The sequence below is a fragment of the Pongo pygmaeus genome, chromosome 19 (assembly GCF_028885625.2).
Source record: "Pongo pygmaeus isolate AG05252 chromosome 19, NHGRI_mPonPyg2-v2.0_pri, whole genome shotgun sequence".
In the NCBI taxonomy this organism is placed as follows: Eukaryota; Metazoa; Chordata; class Mammalia; order Primates; family Hominidae; genus Pongo; species Pongo pygmaeus.
The window spans coordinates 93,011,320-93,029,681 of NC_072392.2; the positions used below are offsets into that span (position 1 = coordinate 93,011,320).

The window sequence follows — 18,362 nt, forward strand, 5'->3', positions numbered from 1 at the left end:
CTCTTTCTGCCTATAGCCAGTGGGGTGCAGAATTCCCAGGGGCAGGCTAGGCTGGTGCCAGATCCTCTATCTTATCTGGCCATTGTGACCTGATTGGAGGGCAAGTGTCCAGTGCCAGCGGAAAACAAACCGGTCCACTGAGCCCTGGGACATGCTGTGTGGCTAGGTGGGGTGGAAGGGACTTTTCAAGGGCAAAATGCCCTGCCCCCAACAAAAGACCCAGGTCCCTGATACCTTTGGCACCTGAAGCCTGATCTGGAGGTCCAGGAAGGTGGCCTGCAAGAGCTAGGCTGCAGGGCCGGGAGGATCCGCGCAGGTGCTCAGAAGGAAGGTGCCCCCAGGCTAGTCTCCACCCAACCCAAAGGGACACCTCTCAGAAAATAGGCTCCTGGGCTGAGGGGAATGAGTAAAGCAGGTAGATCTGGAATCAGGGAGTGGACAGTGTCCACCAGGCCAGTCACTATCTGGCCATCTCCTGCTCCTTGTCAGAGGAATCATCCAAAACCCTTACCACAGCAGCGCCCTGCTCAGCTGACCTGCCCCCACCCCACCCTTGCTTCTACCCTTTGGCCCCTGACAGATTCCCCTCGACAGGGGTTGTGGAGAGGCCCCTCCCTATCTCACCTGCTGGGTGGGGAAGCCCTGGGGGACCTTTGACTCTTCATTAGCCTGAAGACTGGTGGAAGGAATGGGTGGCCCGGAGGGAACTCCCATTGCTGAGGTACACATGGTACGAAGGGAGCCACAGCAAGCAACGCGTTCGTTTTATAATGTTCGTTTTATACTGAGGCATGTTTTCAGTTTCAGTTGTTCACATGCAGTCTGCTATGAGACTCCAAGATCAAGGGGGCTGGGAGGCCTTAGGCAAGTCACCTTATCTAAGACTGTTTCCCCACCTGGAAAATGCCCTACAAGCCTCCTGTGGCTGTGTTTTGAAAGCATGCCCGGCCTTTCTTGACAGCCAGCCACCCCAGATGATGGCAGGGCAAGGAAGACTGTTAGGAGTCAGAATGCTCCCCTCAGGTGGAGGGAAACTGGGCCAGCTCTACTTTGTAAGCCACAGGGTGCCAGGTAGCCCGGCCACCCTGAGCCTGTGCCTCCGCTGCCCCCACGTGGCCAGTCAGGTGCAGCTGCTCCCAGAGATGGAGGGTGAGGAACAGAAGTGGGAGCACCAGAGGGACAGAGCTGATGGCCTGACGCTCTCTTCAGAAGGGCATCCCCAAGGGGCCTCTGCTTCCTCAGTGCCCCCTGAGCTTCCTCAACAGAGGGGTGTTCTCCAGCCTCAAGGAGCTGTATCTAACACTAATGCCTTTAAACTCAAGACTGGCTCCAGGAGAAAGGAGGACGGACACTAGGTTGAGGGGCCAGGCTACAATCACTCTGGACCACCTATTGTTCCTGGGTCAAGTTCCCAGGGTCACACCAGCCTGCTTCTGCAGGACAAGAGGACCAAGCTGCCCTTGAGTGGACACTGTGAGGCTGGGGCTCCTGGTAGCTCTTCACACAAACCAAACGGGAAAACCAGGAAAGCTGGTAGGGCCTGGAGCTTCACTCCCAGCCAGGGCAGCACCTCTGGCCTCTAAGGAGAAAGGCCTGTCCACTCCCATCCATGCTCCAGGTCCCCCTGCACCTCCAGCTCCCACCTTCATCCCGACATCTCCCATGGATCCCTGCCCTCCGTTCCAGTTTCCTAGAGTCTGGGTCTGGGTTTGGCTAGGAGGGGAGAAGGGAACTGGCCCTGGCGTCTGCTCAGCCACACCACTAGCTAGAGGGAGGCCACAGCAAGCCCCATCACAGTCTGAAGGGCCTCAAAAGGTGATTCCCAGCCTGGGGCTGGGCCAGGAGCACTCTCCCAGTGCAGGGCTCTGGTCTTTGGAGTGTGTGAGCCCAACACCCTGCTCACACAGAGTGGTTGCCCACAAGGCCCAGCCATCAGCGGGGCTCTGCCGACCTATCTCTGTAAGGCTTCTCTTCCACGTGGCTGGTCTGCTCCAAAAGCCACTGATGCTCGGACTCACTCACTGTCAGTCTGAGGGTCACCTCCTGAAAAACACTGCTCACAGCCACCTACGTGAGCCAGAGAGAACAAAGCCTGCTAAGTTACAGTATTAACACCACCAGGCCCACCACCCAGGTCTAGGCCCCACTCTGCCCAAGGACATCCTTACCTGCTCAAAGTGAAGTTTCTGGAACATCCGGATGCTTGGTTCATTTCCTTGCCCAATTTTAGCCTCAAACTTGGTCAGACCTAGCGTGGTCACTCCTCGCAGAGATGAGACGGGGCAAGTAAGGAGGCGCCTACCCCCACCCCTCCTGTCCCAAGCTGCAGAGGAGGAACCTTCACCTGCCCCCAACCCTCAGACCTGAACAAGGTTCACCCGGGGCCTGGCCACTTCCCGCATTGTCTGCTTACACTTTCTTACCGTAAGACAGCATCGCGAGAACGGCCTCAGTGCCAAGGCCCTTACCCCTGCAGCTGGGCTCTAGGAGAGACAACAGGAGCGGTACTGACGCCATGTGCCAGGCTCCAGTGTGGGCACTTGACAGACACCATCTCATTTAATTCTCAACAACTGAAGTTGCTACTATCATTACCATTCTGCAGACGAGGAAACAGGCACAGAGAAGTGTGAACGGCCTCACAGCTTGCAACCCAGCAACCTGACTTCAAAGCTGACCCCTTTACCTCATGGAGTCAGTATGCTGCCTCATGGGGATAGTCAGTAGTCACTTGGGGGAAACTGAGGACCAAGAAGGAGCAGAAACAGGAGGGCCTCCTCCTGTAATATGACAACATGCTCCAGAGAAGACTTTTTTCTGAGGGTCCCCAGCCCAGCCCAAGTATGGGACTAACCATCCTTGAATCTACCCCAAACCAAGGGTTAAGTTCACACCTAAGCATAAGGAGTAAAGTGATGAGCCTGGGGGTGTACCACCAGGCTGAGGGGGCTAGGTGAGCAGGCTGCCCAGCCAGGCCCTGGGCTCACCACATGGAGCCTCCCAGTGAACCCTGTGAGTGCCCACCCTATGCAGCCTCGGCAGGCTCAGTCAGCAGATCTGAGAGCCAGGAGTCGGGGGAAGGCAGGGCTAGGTGAAACAAACCTGCAATCATGACCTCGATCTCCCCCAAGGTGGGGTCTTCTAGATCCGTGAGGAAGAGGTTCACATCTCCCACCATGCAGCTCTCTTCGGTGGCGCCTGGCTGGGCCTGCCACTTCTCGGCATCCAGCACAATGAAGGTACACTCTGAGGAGGAGGTGACAGGGCTATCACACACACTCCCCAGAGGAGAAAAGAGAGGATGGTACTCCTGCCCAAGCCAGAGCACTGCAGAATACCAGCATCTCTGAGTCTGCCAGGAGAAGAGGGGGTCCCAGAGCTTCCTTCAGCTCATTACAAAACTCCAAATCTGCCTCATACAGAAAAAGCTTCTCCAACCAGCAACCAAATTCTCATTGAGCAGGGAACACAGAGGAGGACAGTCACCACACTAGGCTGTGGTGAGGGATGTGAGGGGCAGGGCCTCAATTTACAGCCAGAGCCCCAAATGCTCTACTTTCTCCAAATCCTTCCAAGCCCGATGCAATGGGTGGGGAAGAGGACAGAAGGGTCAGCCACAGGGACTGGCTTCAGGGCCATGAGAATACAGGAGTTCCAGCACCTTCCAGGCTTTTCACAAAGTTTCTGTGGCCAGGGCTGGGAAAGGGAAGGAACCTGGAGACTGACTGTGGAGTCAGCCCTCCCAGTACCAGGGCTAGGGGGAGTGGGGGGCACTCCTCACTGTCTGCATCTTCCCGCCAGCTGCGCTGCATGGCATACTCCTGCTCCAGGGTCAGCGGCTCTGAGGCTGTCAAACGCTGCAGCTCCTCTGATTTCATCCACTCGTGGTACCTGCTGGGACAGAGGGGTGGCCTTAGACATGGAGGACTCATTCAGAGGCATATGTCTGACAGCTTATAATGTCAAGGTCCAGAACCCAACACGGCTAACATAGGGCTCAAAGGAGACCCAAAGGCTTATAGTTGCTCCTAAGGCTGGGGCCACAGGCACAAGACCCAGAAGCAAGCTAGTCTTACACAAGAACAGCAGGAGTCAGTTCTATCTGTCCAACTTCCTATCCTGTATTGGGTCAGTGCGGAGGAGCAGTCCGAAACCAAACATTCTTCAAATTCCGGAAGGGGATGTATATGGCAAGCCAACCTCAACAAAGGCGGCTGGACAGATCCCACAAAGTTAGGGCACCAGGAACCCTCAAACGGAAAACTACAAGTAGAGAATACCCATCTACAGCACCACTATCCCAATCTACCAGACATGTGCCAACTGCCCCCACAGGAATCCCATCATGACCCAGTCCTAGCCTTTCGAATGGGAGATATCACAACTCAGCAGCTCAGACAATGCTAAGGACAAGCTAACATTAAGTCTCCAAGAACTGAACATATTCACTGGCACCAGGGAAACATCACTAATTTACAATTAGGTGAGAAGACAATTTCTTTTTCTCACACGTTTAGTTTACATAAAGCAATTCCTTGCTGAAAGGCCAAAAAGAAAGCTGAGAGAATGAAAGGGAAGAGGATGGGCAGCTCCTCCCAAGGAAGTCACAGTCCCCAGCTTCTATTTGTTTTTCTTTTTCTTTTTTTTTTTTTGAGACAGAGTTTCACTCTTGTTGCCCAGGCTGGAATTACAGGCATGTGCCACCATGCCCAGGTAATTTTTTTGTATTTTTATTAGAGACGGGGTCTCTCCACGTTGGTCAGGCTGGTCTCTCTCTTTTTTTTTTTTTTTTTTTTTTGAGAGAGTCTCGCTCTGTCACCCAGGCTGGAGTGCAGTGGCGCGATCTCAGCTCACCGTAAGCTCCGCCTCCTGGGTTCACGCCATTCTCCTGCCTCAGCCTCCCGAGTAGCTGAGACTACAGGCGCCCGCCACCACATCCGGCTAATTTTTTTGTATTTTTAGTAGAGACGGGGTTTCACCGTGTTAGCCAGGATGGTTTCGATCTCCTGACCTCATGATCCGCCTGCCTCGGCCACCCAAAGTGCTGGGATTACAGGTGTGAGCCACTGCGCCCAGCCTTTATTTATTTTTTTTTTTTTTGAGACAGAGTCTCGCTCTGTTGCCCAGGCTGGAGTACAGTGGTGTGATCTCGGCTCACTGCAACCTCCACCTCCCTGGTTCAAGTGATTCTCCTGCCTCAGCCTTCCGAGTAGCTGGGATTACAGGTGCCTGGCACCAAGCCCGGCTAATTTTTTGTGTTTTTAGTAGAGATGGCGTTTTATCATGTTGGCCAGGCTGGTCTCGAACTTCTGACCTCATGTTCCACCTGCCTCAGCCTCCCAAAGTGCTGGGATTACAGGCGTAAGCCACCGCACCCGGCCTTTTTTTTTTTTTTTTTTTGAGACAGGTTCTTGCTTGTCACCCAGGCTGGAGTACAGTGGTACAATCACAGCTCACCACAGTCTTCATCTCCTGAGCTCAGGCAATCCTCCTACCTCAGCCTCCTTAGTAGCTGGGACTACAGCTGTGCACCACCATGCCTGGCTAATTTTTGTATTTTTTTGTAGAGACGAGGTCGTGCTACGTTACCCAAGCTGGTCTCAAACTCCTGGGCTCAAGCAATCCTCCTGCCACAGCCTCCCAAAGTCCTGAAATTACAGGCGTGAGCCACGGCACCCAGCCTTTTTCCCCCCCCCCATACATAATTATTTCTCACAACCAATGTTTCTTCTTAGGGGAAACAGCCCTGAGACTGGGGCTGTACCTTACACAGCTCTGGGTGCTCATACGCACCCCATGTCAAGCGGGAAAGATACCTGGGCACATGCTCCGAGGTGTAGGGTACAAGGACCACCTTCTTCCCCAGCAGCAAGGTGTTCTGATTCAACCTCATGGTAGCAGCCCGCATGCAGACAGGGAGAGCAAAGACTTCAGGACCCTGAATTTCCTCCAACTTTGGGTGGGAGCTCCAGTTTTCCTGCTGGGGTTAAGTTGACTTCCGTCATTCTTTCCTTCTAGACACTTGAGAGAATACAGACTCCAGAATTCTTGCAAGAAAGAGAACCGGGCTGGTTAAGGATAATTAAACAATCCTTGACTCCCACTCCAAGAGGCCAAGCCTGGGCTCCGTTTGTGCCGGTTCCTTCCGTCCACTCCCCAGAACTTCGATTCCTCAAACCCAAGCACCAAGTACCAAGTACCAAAGTATCCCCAGAACTCCCATGACTTGCCCCAGTTCAGGGATTCCAACCCAGAATCAACTTTCAGCCCTGCCTTGAACCTGCTTCCAACCTCTCACCCCGGCGACCACCCCACGGGGCTCTGGCCACTCCCTCCTCCCCGCCCCCGACCACTTCAGGGCAAGGCGGGCTTAGTCTTAGGCCCTCCCATTTGAATGGCGTTCTAGACCACTCTCTTCGACTCTCCAACCACGCGGACCCGGGTACTGCCAAGCTCACACGCACCTACCACCGACGAAATCGTCCACCGCAGAAACGGTAATCCACCTCCTCCAACCAGCCACGTTCCCAGGCCCGGCCGGCTGCTGCCCCTCCCGCATGCGCGTGAGAGTGCGCCCCGCCCACTTCCGCCATGCTGACGGCAGCCGCCAGGCCCCAATCCCGGTCCCGCCCCCGCGAGGTGCCCAATCAGCTCGCGCGAAGAAGGTGGGCTGTGGGGCCGGCGCATGCGCGCTGCGGACGCTGGTGCTGGACAGCTGGCGCCGGCAGCAGCGGACCGGCGGGAGGCGGCGGCTTGGGAACTGGCTGTGCTGCAGGTGTTGGGTCGGGTCGGATCGGATCGGGTCGGGTCGGGTCGGGTCGGGTCGGGTCGGGTCGGGACGGGCGGGAGAGGACGGGACGGGTCGGGATAGGTTGGGGCGGGGCGGGGCGGCACTAGACTCGGGACTCCTCCAGGAGGGGGAGAGAGGGAGAGGCTGGGAGTGGGGCTCTTGAGAAAAGAGGGAGCTTTGAGGGTGGGGAACCCTAAGAGAGTAGGTGGGGCCACGGAGTGGAGGCCCCATTAAAAAAAGGAGGCCTTAGGGCCAGGAGTGGGGTTGGAAGGGCAATGTAGGAAAGCCCCCAGCTCCCTGCCCTAGGCAGAGGCGGCAGACAGTTCCTTGGGCTCCCCTGTGTGGTAGTGAGCTCCTGGTTCCTGGAACTAAACGAGGATAACCACCCCAGAGCGTGGAAAGGGGGCTCTTGTGGTGGGTGAGACTTAGTGGTTTTAGAGGCCCCTTAAATCACTTGCACCCCGAGCAGCATTGAAAACATCCGTGCTGGGCACAGAGCAGTGCCCTGCACAGCAAGGGAAAAGTTAGAAGAAACCGTCCAGATTTCTGTCATCCAGGGTGACCCCTCCCTCGGAGGTGAGTCTTGTGACAGATACTGAGGCCCTAAGTGTCTGTGATTAAAAAAACCAGAGGTGGCAGGGGAAGTCTGCAAGCCTCCTCCCACCCCTGTCTCAGTCCATCAGATAGGTGAAGCCTGCTCTTTTGTTTTAAGGAGCTGCAGCAGCCGCCGCCCTTGCACCTAAGGAACCTCTGCTGCCAGCCCTTCCTCACTTTTGGAAATGGCGGGTGAAATTACAGAGACCGGGGAACTCTACTCTTCCTACGTGAGTGTGACTTATAGAACCTTTTGCTCACTTAAGTGTTCCTGGCTTCTAGAAAAGCACATTGCTTCCTGGGGATGGGACTAGTGAGTGTTGCTGCTTGAGCAGACCATAGTGAAAGCAGGATGGGGGAGTCCCATGGGGCAGCAGCTACAGTGCTGCTGTGCTGGCTCAGAATGTAAGTCAGATTTATTCTCTTTTTACGGTGTTTGTCAGAGTGGTCAAGCCAGACAAAATCGCCATGCTGTTTATAATGTTAATCCCGGGCTGGGCACGGTGGCTCACGCCTGTAATCCCAGCACTTTGGGAGGCCAAGGCGGGCAGATCACCTGAGGTCAGGAGTTCAAGACCAGCCTGGCCAACGTGGTAAAATCCTGTCTCTACTAAAAATACAAAATTAGCTGGGCGTGGTGGCACGTGCCTGTAATCCCAGCTACTCGGGAGGCTGAGGCAGGAGAATCGCTTGAACCCGGGAGGCGGACGTTGCAGTGAGCTGAGATCAAGCCATTGCACTCCAGCCTGGGCAAAAAGAGCGAAACTCCGTCTCAAAAATAAAGAATAATGTTCATCTCCAGGCTACCACACTTGCCTGCAGTGCTGCCCTTCAGATGAACAGTGATTGACAGCTGTTGACTCTGGGTTTTGCTCATCTCAGCAGTTGGAAACCTCTTTGGTCTTTACTGAATTTTAAATTGCACAACTTTTATAGTCTTGGATGGCATAAGAAGCAGCGAAAGCATACAGAGACTTCTAATTACAGTTTGGTGGACTCTACAATTAGAACAATTAGAATGATTGATTCTCACTGTCTTAGGTCTGTATTACCTCTGGCTGCCCCCAACACACACTCAATTTATCTTCTCTATGTAACGTATGATTGGTCATAGTTGTTACATCACAGGGCCCTCTTGCCTGGATAAGCAGCCAGAGGGTTGGAATAATCAGGTGGTTGACTCAGGTTGCTACCAACTCTCCCAGGCAAAAGCAGCACTGCCCTAAGTAGCAAGAGTTTTCTAGAACTTGACCTGCCTTCAACAGCTGCCCTGTCTTGTACATAGCTTCCTAGCCTGGGGATCCCTGGTCTGTTTCTGCTAGCTTCACAGACTAGCATTGTGGTGTGATGGACAAGGAAGTGTCTCCAAGACATTTCCTTCACAGCCGGAAGAAAGCCTTCCTGATTCCAGAGTCTTCCTATTGGGCCTGTGCCATTCATGTGTGGCAATAAAGGAGGCTTCTTCACCCATCACCTGTGTAATTTCTCAGGGGAAGTATTTTTTTTTTTTTTTTGAGACAGAGTTTCACTCTTGTTGCCCAGGCTGGAGTACAATGGTGCAATCTCGGCTCACTGCAACCTCTGCCTCCTGGGTTCAAGCAATTCGCCTGCCCCAGCCTCCCAAGTAGCTGGGACTACAGGCATGCACCACCCCGCCCGGCTAATTTTTTGTATTTAGTAGAGACAGGGTTTCACCATGTTGGTCATGCTGGTCTCGAACTCCTGACCTCAGGTGATCCGCCCGCCTCAGCCTCCCAAAGTGCTGGGATTACAGCCGTGAGCCACTGCGCCCGGCCTCTCAGGGGAAGTCTTTCATGAACCCTGGAATGGAATAAATAGTGTCCCTCTCATTTGTGGAATTATGTAACAGCTCCTAGCTTCCTGCTGTCAGCGATGAAATCTCCATGCTGTCTATTAATATAAAAGTCACCACGGCTCCTGCTTTTTCTTACAATATCTGTAAATTTAGAGATAAGGAGATGAGTCATCCCTGTAACTAAGTTTTGTAAGGAAAACACTTTGATATGTCCCCATTTCTTGTATCTCCAGTTGTTTAAGGGATCCTTTCACATGTCAGCTTGTGCCCACAGGAAATGAGGTAGTTAGGCCTGCAAGCTTCAGTGCGCTCTGCCCGCTTTTGTTCTCCATCTCCTATGTGTTTTATTTCGTTCAGGCTCTTTGTTGCCCAGAGGGCCAGCTCTGGGCATTGGCCATAAACAAGTGCTTGTGTTCTTTTATCCTACTGGTGATGTAGAGAGATGTAGGGAGGAGATGGGGTGGGGTGGGGTGGGGATGATGTGACATCAAACAGGAGGTGTAGTGGTCAGTGTTCTGAGGGGAGAAGACACCTTCTTCCTAAGGGTTCCTTAACTTCCCCGTCCTGGAACAATTCTTGGTCCTCTGTAAGACCAGAAGAGTTTGTTGTCACTGAACCCAGATAAGCTGTGGAACTAACTCGCTGCTGATGCTGGCTGCTCTGACTTCCCCTGCAGGCTCCAGCTCAAGACAGTGTGGGCAGAACTCTGCTCTGGCTGCCTTGGGAAACCAAGACACGGGGCAGGTAATTCATACATGTGCTTCAGCCCATGGTCATTTACAAGACATAGCCTCTCCTTAGCTCTTTATTACCCCATTCATTTTGAGTTCTTTTCCCCTTCAGGAGTTCCAAGGACGTTCACTTTAGCTTGAATTATTCTGCCTAAAATATTTGTAACAAGCAGATGAGCCTCCTAGGTGGCTCAGATGTCACACCCTCTCAAGGATAGTGCTGAACACAGGAACATGATTCAGAGAGGTACATGTCCCCTTAAGGGATCTCAGGATAGGCATGTCTGTTTCCCCATTTATGAGGACCAGGAGTGACGCAGAACTGAAGTGGTTGTTGTGTGATCAAAATACAGGATGCTGTAGGTCACGCCCGACAGAAGGGTCAGCCACTGAGGGTGCCTCTGCCTGCTGGTTCCTGCTGAAGATTGTTGCGGTTGCTTTCGAAGGAGAGAGGCTCGTTTCACACCCTGAAATCCTAGTCATTGCTTCCGCATCTTTGCTGCCTTCTGTTTCCTTTGACAATTGTCAGAGGGGAAGCTGTTGAAAGATACTGGTGACGTCTGCCCCATGCAGGTCATGAGTGAGGCTGCTGGGTGGAGATGAGGCACGTGGGATGCTGCACTGAGCTCTCTAGGACATAGGAGAGCAGGCCAGCCATCTCAGGGAGCAGTGCCTGTGCCTCCTCCAGTGCAGCTACACAGGAAGAGGTGAGAATCGGAGGTAACTCAGTTTAGAATGCATGCATTGGTCTTCATTATCAAGACTGCAGTAGAGCCTATTTCTCAGCTTTCTGCCACTGCTTCCCAGGAGTCTGGCCCACAGAACTGTCCCACGACCAGCAGAAGAGAACGTCTCCTTTCTCTTCCTTCCCCACAACCCCTCCTGACCCAACCTGTGGCTCAGCCCAGATTTGCTTCCTGCCTCTGTCTGCTCCCTGTGATTGGCCCTCACTGATTACCTTTACAGAAGGTAAAGAGGATTGAATGCTCGCCCGGAGTGCCACAGTCCTCAGAAGGCAGAGAAGTCCTACATTACCCTGCAGGATTCCCTGAGCCCCCACTAAACACACAGGGCTTGCTTTGGAACTGAAAAAATTGCAACAAAGCAAGACAACTGCAATTACCCATTTCTGCTCCCAACTGCCAATAGTTTCTCTCTTCATTCATTTCTTTGTAAAGTTCTTAAAGGTTCCTAAGTTTCTTTTGGGAGCATGCTTATTTCATTATACCTCTCTCTACAGCAGTGGTTGTCAACTAGCGGTGATCCTGCCCCCCAGAGGACAGTAGGCAGTGTCTAGAGACATTTTTGATTGTCAGGACAGTACTGGTTGGAGAGAGGTTGTTACTGGCACCTAGTGGGCAAAGGCCAGGGATGCCACTAAACATCCTACAATGCACAGGACAGGTCCCCGTCATGAAAAAAGACCTGGCCCCCAAATTTCCATAGTGCCCAAGCTGAGAAACCCTGATCCACAAGTGACCTTTGACTTTTACATCCCAAGGCCTTCAAGCATCCCTGAATTTACAAATGCCTCTTACACTGTTTAGTTTCCCCATAAAACTTTTGCCTAAGAACCATTACTTTCTTTTTTTTTCTTAAGACAGGGTCTCACTGTGTCACCCAGTGAGCAATTACAGCTCACTGCAGCCTTGACTTCCTGGGCTCAGGCGATTTTCCCATCTCAGTCTTCCAAGTAGCTGGGACAGGCACTTGCCACCGTCCCCGGCTAATATTTTTATTTTTTTGTAGAGATAGAGTCTTGCTACATTGCCTAGGCTGGTCTCAAACTGCTGGACTCAAGCCATCCTCCCACCTCAGAAGTGCTGGGATCACAGGCATGAGCTACCACCATACCTAGCCTAGAACTATCACTTTCTTATGCCTCTTTGCTTTCTCTTTACTTCCATTATGGGAACATCATTCTCCATAAAGAAATAAGGTTTTTTTCCCTTCATAAGTATTACTGCTTACAGAAGCGATAAGCAGAGAACAGAGCTGCAGGGAGGGCAGATGTTAGGTTGTCCACTGGGGTCTGTTCTGTTAGTCCCCTGCTTAAAATGCTCCAAAACATCCAACCCCCTGTGCCAAAAGGGCTCTTCCGCAGTCTGACTGCAGCCTCCTCCAGCCCCACCCCTGCCTGGCTTGCTGTGCTTCAGCCACACAGGCCTTCTGAAAGTTCCTCAAGCCTACCTGCCTCTTTCCCACTGTAGGCCCCTGGACTGGGAAGTCTCTCCCTCATCAATTGCCTGGGCAGCACCTTCTCATCCTCCAGCTCCCTTCCTGGGGTATCCACTGTTTCCAATGCTTTCCCACTGTGTCTTCTCACAGTGCCCTGATTGTTTGCTTCATAATGCCTCTCTCAAGCTGTAACCGTAGTTGTTTTCTTCCCAGGCTGGAGTGCAGTGGCATGATCTCGGCTCACTGCAACCTCTGCCTCCCGGGTTCAAGTGATTCTCATGCCTCAGCCTCCCGAGTAGCTGCGATTACAGGCGTGCACCATCATGCCCGGCTAATTTTTTGTATTTTAGTAGAGATGGAGTTTTACTATGTTGCCCAGGCTAGTCTCGAACTCCTCAGCTCAGGCAATACACCCACCTCAGCCTCTCAAAGTGCTAGGATTATAGGCGTGAGCCACCACACCCGGCCTGTAGTTGTTTTCTTGTTGTCTGTTTCCTCCTCCTTAGAACGTAGCCCCATGAGTTCAAGGGCCATGTCTGTCTGGTTTATCATTGTATCCTCAGCTGCAAGCACAGGGCCCGGTCTGTAGAAGGCTCTTGTTGGTTTTTGAATAAATGAGCAGAACTAGCTAGATGACCCATTCTCACCCTCGTACACATGAGCATGAAAGTACCAGTGATTGAAACTAACCTCAGCAAAAGTAAACATGAGTTATAGACATTCACAGCCACTGTTAAAAGCCAGAACTTCCCATTCAGAAGATCAGCAATGGGCTGTGTGTCCCCTGTCTCACCCAGCTGCTGCCCTCAAAATTATTCTAGCAGCACCACTCTGAGCCAGGACTCCCAAAGGGGAATCATATCATGATGATGATGTGATCCAACCAAGGCATAGGAAGATGATTCAAACTTGTTTTCATCCTTCTGGGATTTGTCTGTGGGATCAAATCGAGATTGCGGGCTGGGCGTGCTGGCTCACTCCTATAATCCCAGCACTTTGAAAGGTCGAGGCGGGCGGATCATCTGAGGTCAGGGGTTTGAGACCAGCCTGACCAACATGGTAAAACGCTGTCTCTACTAAAATTACAAAACTTAGCCAGACATGACAGTGGGTGCCTGTAATCCCAGCTACTCCAGAGGCTTAGGCAGGAGAATCGCTTGAATCCAGGAGGCAAGGTTGCATTGAGCCAAGATCACGCCACTGCACTCCAACTTGGGCAACAGAGCGATACTCCGTCTCAAAAAATAAAAATAAAAATTGAGATTGTGACGTCCAAAACTGGATGATGAAGACTCTCAGACTCACGTCAGAGATAACTCAAGTAGGGTCCAGTGCAATCAGCTGGGTGTTCCCATCTCCAGCCTGTGTGCCAGACACCCTGAGAAATGCAGAGAGAAGTGAGACGCAGCCCACGGCCACAGTGAGCTTCATATTTAGTAACAGGGAAAAGAGAAATATGCCAATATCTGAAACCCAAGAGAGGGCATAAGAAGTGTTGTTGCCACAAGGATTCAAAGACGGGAGGCAGGACAACTTTGGGAGCCTGGGAAGGACTTTGTGGTAGAAGTTGCATTGGAATGGGCCCTGAAGGCTGGGTAGGAGTTGGAGGAGCTGGGGAGGTGGCACAAGAGGGCTTTGGTCCTGTGCCAGGTATTCAGGTACTGCAGGCAGAGCGCTTTCCTCTCCACAGGGTGGCCTCCCTTTTGTCCTGCTCTCAAATGTCCAGTTAGCACCTGCTGGGAAGCCTGTCTTCTCTAACCACTGCCCAGCCCCTCCTTCCCCCAGCCAATAGCTCGAAGGCGGGAGTTGGCAATCTCTATTTCTTCATGCTTTTTTTTTTTTTCATTTTTTGAGACGGAGTCTTGCTCTGTTGCCCAGCCTGGAGTGCAGTGGCGCAATCTTGGCTCACTGCAACCTCCACCTCCTGGGTTCAAGCGATCCCCCTGCCTCAGCCTCCTGAGTAGCTGGGATTACAGGCACACGCCACCGCCCAGCTAATTTTTGCATTTTTAGTAGAGACAGTTTTCACCATGTTGGACATGCTGGTCTCAAACTCCTGACCTCGTGATCCACCCACCTCAGCCTCCCAAAGTGCCAGGATTACAGGCATGAGCCACTGCATCTGTCCTCTTTATGCTTTAAAAAAAAAACAAAATTGACTGAGTCTGGGAGAATGGGCACCAATTTGTGTGTTTCTATCACAAATTCAGCATGTGGCTATCTTAGAAAAGCTTTAAAATAGAGAAAAGCGCATCTTTCTAAGAACAGGAGTGAAAATGAGAAATGGGTAAGCATTCCCAGAGATGAGGTGTTTGTCTTTTTTAATGATCAGAAACAGGTGGTAAAGCATACGGTAAGTCGCCCAATTTAGCAGAGTACAGGAAGACCAGTTAGGAGTCTACTGCACTAGTCCAGGCCGGAAAGACTCATTTGAATTGTAAATAAGGATAGGAGCCAGAGTTAGCCACAAAAGAAGTTCCAGAAATAAAATCATTAGAACTGTGATCTGGAGGGGAAGGAAGGAGGATGGGGCCACTGATGGGATGTCTAGGTGTAGGTGACTAGCAGGCAGCTGGACTTGAGGTCTGCTGAAAGGTTGATACTAAGAGAAATACACCAGGAAAGGAGGCGTGTGCTTGGTGGAGCCTGCTGATTGCACCAAGAAAGGAAGCAGATGATGCCAAAATAGGGGTGGGCTTCTGGGAGGGAGGATTGGCAGGGGAGGAGGCTGGGGGACTAGAGAGCATCACAGAAGAGGAGGAGCTCAGGTCAGACAGGAAATTCACGGTTGAGATCTTAGAAAGGGAATCATTGTAAACTGTGAGTTGTTTAAAACCTGAAGTCAGTGACCTGAGAAATCACCCTGAAGTTGGGTGAGCAAGTGGGGAGGGAAGGATGGGGAGTGGCTGCTAATGGAAATGGGCTTTTTGGGGGGTGATAAAATGGAATTAGCTGGTGGCGCTGGTCACACAACCTTGTGAATATTACTAAAACCCACTGATGTGTGTACTTTAAATGGGTGGATTTTATGGTATGTGAATTATGTCTCAACTTTTTTTTAAAAAAACCTGAAGTTGGTATGGGGAGAGGAGTGGAGAAAGGGAAGCATGAATATCCATGTCCCAAAGGACAATGGCGAGGACCTTGAGTCACATGCTCAGTGGTCTTGGAAAAGTGGGTGTTTCTTTGAGGTCAGCATTATGCGCTCACCTTTGTGCCAGGTACCCCGCCTATGATGCTCTGTCCCCGGGAAGCCTACAGCCTGGTTGAGTAGAGCGCTAGCATCTGCGATGCAGCTTTAGGAGGAGACGGCAGTGATGACAGCAGGAACAGAGACTGAAACTGAACCCCAGGGCTTGAGTCATCCACGTGTTCATGTTTGGTTAACAGGCTCTGTGGTTGCAAGCCTGGCTCCTTAGGCCCCAGGCGTAATTCTCCTGTCCTGCCTCCTTCCCTGTCTACAGTCTGGCCTTCTGGCCTCCACAGTGGTGCCATCACCAGGGTTGTTCCTTGGGAGCTGTTAAGGGGGAGAAGTTGATTAAGTTCCGGGCTTGAATGTCGCCTCTGTCGGTTCCAGGTTGGGCTGGTGTATATGTTTAACCTCATCGTGGGCACAGGCGCGCTCACCATGCCCAAGGCCTTCGCCACTGCCGGGTGGCTTGTCAGCCTCGTCCTGCTGGTGTTCCTGGGCTTCATGAGGTAAGAGGCAGCGGGGACTTTCCCATAGGGGCCAGGAGTGGAGCAGGAGGGAGTCGGCCCAGGAAGCCCGAACATGAGGGCACTGAGGGGGTGGGAAGACACCTGTCTACCCTGTCTCGAGCTCAGTGAGTCCTTGCCAGGGTAGTCAGAGAGGGGACAGTGGTCACAGAGGCCTCCTGGTGGCTTGTGTTAGTGGAGCGGTTGCACAGCCCTGATCAGATAAAAACCTGGACATCCACTAGGCTTTGGAATGTTTCACGTGATGCTGGCCTATTTCTTCCCTGGCAGATTTACCTCCCCTGCTATTAAATGTGTGCTTTATTAACATTACCATCAAGTTTTGCTGTCTGAGAAAATACCACCCAGCCACAGAAAAAAGATCTAACAAACATTTAAGGTGACATGGGAAATCAGTTTGGAATTTAGAATTTACTTAAGGTAATTAATGAAGTAGGTGATAAACACATGCCTGGGTACGTGATCAAGCGTGGCACTCGCCTGCCGTGTACCTCCCCAGGTCTTCAGGGACACCTACTCCTTGAGCCAGGTGTGTGGGCCTTACCAGCCGGTGCTTCAGGGAGGGTGGGTTCCACCTGAGGCTCTTCTCGGGGATTCCCACACACGTAGGGACTAGTCTGAAGTTGTCAGCAACTGCTCCAGGCCAGGAAGGGGTTTAGGACTAGGCATTTCCATCCTCGCAACCGGGTAGGAATCCACAAGCTGCAAAAAAGAGATGGGAAGGAGCACCTGGAAACACCTCCCCTGAGAGGCGACCCTGCCCCATCTGTGCACCGAGCACCCTTCTGGGTACTGAGGGGGCCTCACCACAAAGATCCGTGCCTGTGCAGACTTGACTTTATGTTGTGGGGAGACAGACAGTGAGCAGTGAAGATAATAAATGGGTAAATTGAAGAGTGAGCTGGAAGGCAGTGAGTGCTGTGGAAAGAGGAAGGCATAACAGGGCGAGGGGACTAGGATGCCGGGTGAAGCAGGGTTAGGAAGGGCTGCATCTAAGCGGGGATCTGAAGGGGGAGGGAGTGGGTGCGGGTGGAAGGATGAGACGGAGCTTAGTAGTTGGAGCAAACTAAGATGTACAAGAAGCTGAATGGGATAGGAAAACACCCATGGTTTTCAGTTTCTTCATGCATTTCTTTTGGAGAGTTTTGAGGGTGAATCTTGGGGCACTATCGGTTCATTATCTACTGTGAGCCCTGGCAGCCAAGAGCTCTAGAAGTCCTTGTCCTTACATGACTCTGCTGTCCCCTTTAAAGGACCTTCAGCACAGGCAGCCATCGAATGGGAAGTGATCATTCCGGGCTCCCAGGCAGGGGGTACCACACCCCGCTCCTTGCTCAACCCATTTGTGTTTGAACGTGATCAATGAGTTGGCCTTGCGCAACCATGAGAAGTCTCTTTATGCCTTAATTAAGATTGATTTTAATTTCACGTCCAAAAAGAAGGGTAAATCCAAAGCCCTTAAAACGGTCACTTAGGCAAGATAATGAGAAACCTTTCTAGGAGGTGCTGAGGCTATTGGAATGGGGGTTTCAGAGCTGGCTGCTCCCCCAGAGTGGGAGTGAGTGTGGGTTTAACTGGTGTGGGGCCAAGCGACCCCTCTGCCTCCTGCCACCTGACGTCAGGGCGAGCAGTCAGCCCCCCAGCCCTTGTCAACACTCTGGGAGAGGCAGGGGTGAGTCTGGTGGCAGAGCTGTCCTGGACTCAGGAAAGCAGGAGATGAATGTTCGTCCCACGCTGTTCCACGGCAGAGATGGATTCATACCTCAGGTTTTATTAGCAGGAAGGCAGCCCACTTCTGTATCCTCCATTAACAAAAGCATTCATGCATTCCAGCTGTCATCTAGGTCTCTCAAGTTTCCTTTTTTTTTTTTTTCTGAGACAGAATCTCGCTCTGTCACCCAGGCTGGAGTGCAGTGGCACAATCTCGGCTCACTGCAACCTCTGCCTCCTGGATTCAAGCAATTCTCCTGCCTCGGCCTCCCAAGTAGCTGGGATTACAGGCATGTGCCACCATGCCCGGCTAATTTTTTTGTATTTTTAGTAGAGACGAGGTTTCACCATATTGGCCAGGCTGGTCTTGATCTCCTCACCTTGTGATCCACCCACCTCGACCTCCCAAAGTGCTGGGATTACAGGCGTGAGCCACCACGCCTGGCCTCAAGTTTCTTTAAGAGGAAAAGAAAAGATGATTTTTCTAATCTAGTCTGACTTCTTGGCAAGCGTCTAATGCCACCTCCCAATCTCCCTTTTGAATTGGTCCATAGAAGTGCAAGCTTATTTTAATATTAGCCAGATTATTTGGAAAGTAAAAAGTACTGCCAAAGAAAAAAGGGATGGATTCCGGAGCAAAGTGCCCATTTCCAATTATCGATGCCTATGCTCCTTCCATGAGTGTATGTAATTGGGAGGTGACCACTTGCCTGTGTCCTTGCAAGGTGACATGAAAGCTGCCTGCTGTCCTTCCAGAAGCTGGGGGGCCCTTTGTGAACCAGCCTCCCCTCACTGAGAGCGTCCTTTGACATCTGCCCCTGACAGC

The 18,362-nt window shown here is 52.0% G+C and overlaps 2 protein-coding genes across 12 annotated transcripts in view; one reads left to right on the forward strand and one right to left on the reverse strand.

Annotated features, from left to right (window-relative positions):
- Positions 1–759: 759 nt before the first annotated feature.
- On the reverse strand, positions 760–6,602 carry NAT9 (N-acetyltransferase 9 (putative)). 9 transcript variants are annotated; one of them, XM_054456301.2, is made up of 7 exons: positions 6,465–6,602; positions 5,817–5,980; positions 3,782–3,891; positions 3,103–3,246; positions 2,424–2,483; positions 2,169–2,263; positions 760–2,067 (listed from the first exon to the last, which is right to left on the reverse strand). In XM_054456301.2, the coding sequence occupies exons 2-7, from the start codon at positions 5,906–5,908 to the stop codon at positions 1,933–1,935; spliced, it is 636 nt and encodes a 211-aa protein (XP_054312276.2). In that variant the 5' UTR covers positions 5,909–5,980; positions 6,465–6,602; the 3' UTR covers positions 760–1,932. The 9 variants fall into 9 exon arrangements, with proteins under 9 accessions (XP_054312276.2, XP_054312273.2, XP_054312275.2 ...); XM_054456298.2 differs by having other exon boundaries at positions 3,782–3,894; positions 6,465–6,590; XM_054456300.2 differs by having other exon boundaries at positions 5,817–5,977; positions 6,465–6,573.
- A 43-nt stretch (positions 6,603–6,645) lies between these two features.
- Positions 6,646–18,362, forward strand: part of TMEM104 (transmembrane protein 104) — a 62,785-nt gene continuing 51,068 nt past the window's right edge. For 2 of the 3 annotated variants that reach the window (XM_054456296.2, XM_063657097.1), the window contains exons 1-3: positions 6,673–6,775; positions 7,503–7,614; positions 15,687–15,808. In XM_054456296.2, coding sequence (XP_054312271.1) covers positions 7,570–7,614; positions 15,687–15,808 — 167 coding nt within the window. In that variant the 5' untranslated portion in view covers positions 6,673–6,775; positions 7,503–7,569. Of the gene's footprint in view, positions 6,776–7,502; positions 7,615–15,686; positions 15,809–18,362 lie in introns of all 3 variants that reach the window. The other variant, XM_054456294.2, reaches the window with a different exon arrangement.